The following is a 5,339-nucleotide window of genomic DNA, read 5'->3' on the forward strand; positions in this document are numbered from 1 at the left end:
CACACACACACTCCCCCCCCCTTCATTTTTTCTCCCTCTTTTTTTTAAGCAATGCTTTGTTGTGCTAAAACTAGTTGGACGAGTTAGGGTGTTGCTGCTGCTCCTGAGGCCCTGGCCAATGGAACCCGATCCACCCCGCTGTGCGTAAGCGCGCAATTAAGGATTTAACCAAGGCTGTGCTGCGCCTCAGCCAGCAGTCAGCCTGCCGGAGACAGAGCCTCCAAGACTCCCAGCCTCCTCCTCGCCGCCGCCGCCGCCTCTCCTCCTCCTCCTCCTCCTCTTCCTCCTCCTCCCTCGCTCCCACAGCCATGTCTGCTTAGACCAGAGCAGCCCCACGGCCAACTCGGGCAGCCGCCGCCGCAGAGCAGCAAGGACAACCGCCGCCGCCAGCGAGCGATGACAGGAGTGTTTGACAGAAGGGTCCCCAGCATCCGATCCGGCGACTTCCAAGCCCCGTTCCAGACGTCCGCAGCCATGCACCATCCGTCTCAGGAATCGCCAACTTTGCCCGAGTCGTCGGCTACCGATTCCGACTACTACAGCCCCACGGGGGGAGCCCCGCATGGCTACTGCTCTCCTACCTCGGCTTCCTACGGCAAAGCGCTCAACCCCTACCAGTACCAGTACCACGGCGTGAACGGCGCCGCCGGCAGCTACCCCGCCAAAGCTTACGCCGACTACAGCTACGCCAGCCCCTACCACCAGTACGGCGGCGCCTACAACCGCGTCCCGAGCGCCACCAGCCAGCCAGGTACGGGGGCTGGGGGTGGGGACCGACACAGGGGGAGCCAGGATCAGGGAGGAGCGAGATGCGGTGGGAGATCCGGGGCCGCGCCGTCCACTGCAGCGCGGGCTCACCCGGCGGAAGGGAGTGGGGGCCGGGACTCTGCAACCACGAGAGGTTCCCGAGCCAGCATTTTAGAGATTCTTAGTAGAGGAAGCCCGCGGGGGAGTTCGGACCAGCGTCTCTCCTCTCTGGTACCCTCGGGCGACCCCTCAGCCGCTGGATTCCCAGCTTGCCCGTTCGGAAGCCGGCGAAGCTGGAAAGAGGGTAGGGGTAGAGAGAGGAAAGAATCAACCAGCCTGAGCGGCGTTTACGTAATGAACGGAAGGTTATTTGCTGGATGTTAGGGTAAGCGTGCTCGAGGAGTGGGAGTGGAAGGCTGCCTCAAAGACTCTGCGGGGATTAGTGTGAGAGCAGCCGCGAACCAGCGTGGTGCGGGTACCCGGAGCGCGCGGGGCGGGGTGGGGGCCGGAGAGCTGTAGTCCGCCAGAGGAAGAGCGCGCCGAGAGCCTTGCGGTTTCTCCAAGGCATTTCCCAAAACAAAAAGCCATTTGAAGGCGGAGGAGGGTTGCTGAAGGGTCACGATATTGGAGCAATACTTTTTTCCTTCTCCCTTAGATGCCTACAATTTGTTTCTCCTTCCCATATCCTTTTGCATCTGCCTTGAAACTTAGTTGGAGAGTTTAAGAGGGTTAGTGAGCTTGGGCAGTAAGAGAGGTATGAGGTCTCCTAGGAGAGGTTTTGCTGGTCAGGTTTGATCTCTTCCCACCAGCACATTAATAATCCTGCTAATATTAGCATCCCTCTGCTCTGGCAGAATCGAGACCACAGCTCTCATCCTCCACCCTTCCTCTCCTAGGAGCTCGCCACACACACACACACACACACACACACACCCCGAGGAGAGGTTCTCCGCCCCTTGCAGAGATGGGCACTTTTGATAAGATGGTACTTTTGTGAAAGGGGACTTGTGGCCCCAGGGCACGTTTGTAAAACACGCGTTCCGAGAGCCTTTTTTCTCCCAAGTCTATACTCACAATTCTGCTAAATTCGTCCTGACCTGCCGCCCCTTTCCTACGAAAACACCCCACCGCGGATTCCTTTTCAAATTGTATTGGAACTATAACTCCTGATAAACTTTAAAAGACTGCGGGGGGGGGGCGGGTGGAGGGGGGAGGCGTGTCTTCGTTCCTTTCAGTGTCTCTGAACTTCGTACATAAATGAAAGATTTTTTTTCTTTTGGCCAAGAACTTATTAAGTCTATTTGTAAAAGAAACCAGACACATCTGTGCCCTCGCAGATCTGCAGGGAGATTATGGGGGCTGCATAATCGGCCCTCTGTCTGCGGCGGCTCGGACGGCTTGCTGCTGAATTGAAGGAGCATAGTTTGCTTGTGGGTCTTTGAACTTTGGAGACCTCGGTTAGCGTCTTCCCTGCCCAAGCGTCTGGCCTCTGCGGGCGCCCGAACAGACGCTGACATAAGGGGGGCCGCGGCCCGGGGCCTCCCCCTTGAATCCCCGGGAGCGGCTGGCCAGACTCACCCAAGAAACGTCGGTGAACACAGGGTGGGCTTGAAAACGAATCCGGGTGAAGCAGGAACCGCTGCAAGGGCTAAATCCCGGACGCCGAGAAAGGAGTTTTGCTGTACAAGGCGCCTTGCACAAACCCAGGAGAACCTGAATAAACAGAGTAGGGAATTAATCAGGCTACCTGGATTTTCCACGATGGGGAGAGAGGGGTCTCGTGAAGCAAAGGTGGTGATATGGGGAAAAGAGAGTGAAGGCTGCGTGGTAATAAATTCAAGGACTGTATTTGCAAGTTCTGCAAAAGGGCCATTGTCTGCCGACAACTCTAACCGGGTCTGTTTTGATTATTTAGAGAAAGAAGTGGCCGAGCCCGAGGTGAGGATGGTGAACGGCAAACCAAAGAAAGTTCGTAAACCCAGGACTATTTATTCCAGCTTTCAGCTGGCCGCGTTACAGAGAAGGTTTCAGAAGACTCAGTACCTCGCCCTGCCCGAACGCGCCGAGCTGGCCGCCTCCCTGGGACTGACGCAAACACAGGTAAATCCGGCCGCGGCTGGGCCAGAGCCCCGCCTGGGCTGCAAGCCTGGCTTGGCCGCGGGGTTCGGTCCCGGCGGGCTGGAGCCGATTCAATAGGGCCCGCGAGAAACTCACAGAGAGAAAGACACTGACCCCGCGCCCTTCCCTCTAGGAGTCAGGCCGGGTGTCGCCGCCTTGCGAGGGTAGGGATGGGATGGAGACCGCGTTCATCCCGAGATGCAAGCCCCACCCCTTCGAGCCTCGGGCGTTGAGGGGCCGGTTTCCTAGGCTGGAAACAAGGGGAGGGTTGTTTCTAGGACACTCTCGAAGCTTTGAGAAACTGTCTGGTTCTCTGCACAATGCAGAGCCTCTCGGGATGAGCGGGGCCCGGCGGGCTCTCGGTGGTCTTAGGCCGCGCGCAAGCCGGGAATGTCGCCTGCAGCCGGAAGAGCTGACGGGTCACGCCCTGCGCCTGCGGAGCTTTAGGCTGCAGCAGCCTGACCTTCCGAGGTGGGAGGGCGCGGTTGTACGGGGAAATCTGCCCTGGATCGTCCCGTTCCCTTCACTCCCACCCCACCCACGGGGGTCTTTGGAAGAATAAAGAATGTCATCGGAGCCGAGGAGGGAGTGAAAGGGGTCGGTCGGGAAACGGGGAGACCGCTCCTTGTCCGCCACACTCGCGCGCGCGCGCGTAGCCAGTCCCGCGCCCCTAGCTCACCGGGCCCTGGCGGTTGTTCTGGAGACGTTCGTGGCGCCGCTTTGCAGGCGCTCCGCGGAGGCCTACCCGTGAGCGCTCGCGGCCGCGGACACTCGCGCCCCCTCCCCCGGCCCCAACAAAAGACAAAAGCCTGGGGGTCCTGCCCCAGCAGCAGCCAACAGGGCGCCCTCTGGGGCCCGAGATGCAGGCTTTGCCCCCGGCCCAGCCCCTTGACCGTGGGCCGAGAGCTGCGGGGAGACGCCAGGGCCTGGCCTTCTGGCGGCCGAAATCGCCTCCAGTTGCCACCCTGGGGGAGGCGCGCGGGCAGCCTCTGAGTGTCCCGGTAACGTGTGCCTTTGTTCCCCCACCCAGGTGAAAATCTGGTTTCAGAACAAAAGATCCAAGATCAAGAAGATCATGAAAAACGGGGAGATGCCCCCGGAGCACAGCCCCAGCTCCAGCGACCCTATGGCGTGTAACTCGCCTCAGTCTCCGGCGGTGTGGGAGCCCCAGGGCTCGTCCCGCTCGCTCAGCCACCACCCTCATGCCCACCCTCCGACCTCCAACCAGTCCCCCGCGTCCAGCTACCTGGAGAACTCGGCTTCCTGGTACCCGAGCGCGGCCAGCTCAATCAATTCCCACCTGCCGCCACCCGGCTCCTTACAGCACCCGCTGGCGCTGGCCTCCGGGACACTCTATTAGACCGGCCGCTTTCTCTTGCTGTCTTTTTTGGGACTACTGTGTTTTTGCTGTTTTAGAAAATCATTTAAAAAAAAAAAAGGAATTCATATGGGGAAGTTTGGAAAACAGAAACAAAAAAGATTCATGTGTAAAGCTTTTTTTGCATGTAAGTTATTGCATTTCAAAGGACCCCGTCCCCCCTTTTTTTACAGACGAACTTTTTTTGCGCAACTGTGGACACTATCAATAGTGCCTTGAAATCTATGACCTCAAATTTTCAAAAGACTTTTTTCAATGTTATTTTAACCATGTAAATAAGTGTAGATAGAAGAATTAAACTGTATATTCTGGATAAATAAAATTATTTCGACCATGAAAGCAAAATGCTTCTAAAATATACTCCATTTGCCCCACTTATAATGGGCTAGTGACATTTTGTGCAGGCAATTAAAGGAAGACAAACTCTGCAGAGATCCAACAAGGTAAAAGGGAAGACAAAAACTGGGGGCTGTGTAGATGCAGAACTGTAGATGTGTATACGTTGGATGCTGTACTTTATATGTCTATATACATATGTGGCCTGTTTAGAGTACTGCCACATAATATACATTTAGGTGTTTTTTTGGCCTAACCACAAAAACGTTTAGATAATTTTAAGTTTAACCCCAAATTGTTTCAGGTAGAAAGTAATCTAAATACAGCCCTCCCTGTGTGTAAGAAAGCAGCAGAAATCCCTCAATAACCACTCTGAATTCTAAGCTCAAAGCAATTATGGTGGAGACTGCCCCCCTCCCCATTAGCCTCTGTGTATTGCCAGAGCAATTAGACAAATTACACTCCCTTCAAAGGGAGCTTCCAGAGATAAGAAAATGAAAAAAAAGAAAAAGAAATTTCCCCTTCTATTACATTTTTTTAAAAACCTGAAATGTTTGCAGTGTGGCAAATGGTAGTGCCTTGAACTCAGTGTATGATTATAAATGTATCTGAGCTCTTTCACAAGAGGAGAGGATCACAGGACTTGAAAACAATGATGGACCTAAATCAGTAGGCCAAGCAGGGCATGTGTGTGTAGGGGGGATGCATTCGTTCTGCCAAGAGAGGGAATTATGAGGTGGAGGAAAGGAAGGAAAGTATT

General features: G+C 55.3%; 1 protein-coding gene across 1 annotated transcript; it reads left to right on the forward strand.

The window, feature by feature from the left end:
* Positions 1-206: 206 nt before the first annotated feature.
* On the forward strand, positions 207-5,339 carry DLX5 (distal-less homeobox 5). Its single transcript, XM_067746347.1, has 3 exons — positions 207-751; positions 2,663-2,847; positions 3,896-5,339. Exons 1-3 carry the CDS (start codon positions 397-399, stop codon positions 4,223-4,225), a joined length of 870 nt encoding a protein of 289 aa, XP_067602448.1. The 5' UTR covers positions 207-396; the 3' UTR covers positions 4,226-5,339.

This window comes from Pseudorca crassidens, chromosome 8, assembly GCF_039906515.1.
Source record: "Pseudorca crassidens isolate mPseCra1 chromosome 8, mPseCra1.hap1, whole genome shotgun sequence".
NCBI classification, from domain to species: domain Eukaryota; kingdom Metazoa; phylum Chordata; class Mammalia; order Artiodactyla; family Delphinidae; genus Pseudorca; species Pseudorca crassidens.

Bases quoted from the DNA above. Each gene is read 5' to 3' on its own strand.
- DLX5 (XM_067746347.1), top strand. From the start codon at position 397: ATGACAGGAGTGTTTGACAGAAGGGTCCCCAGCATCCGATCCGGCGAC. The intron at 752-2,662 runs GTACGGGGGCTG...TTGATTATTTAG, and splicing joins GAGCGCCACCAGCCAGCCAG to AGAAAGAAGTGGCCGAGCCC. The intron at 2,848-3,895 runs GTAAATCCGGCC...TCCCCCACCCAG, and splicing joins TGGGACTGACGCAAACACAG to GTGAAAATCTGGTTTCAGAA.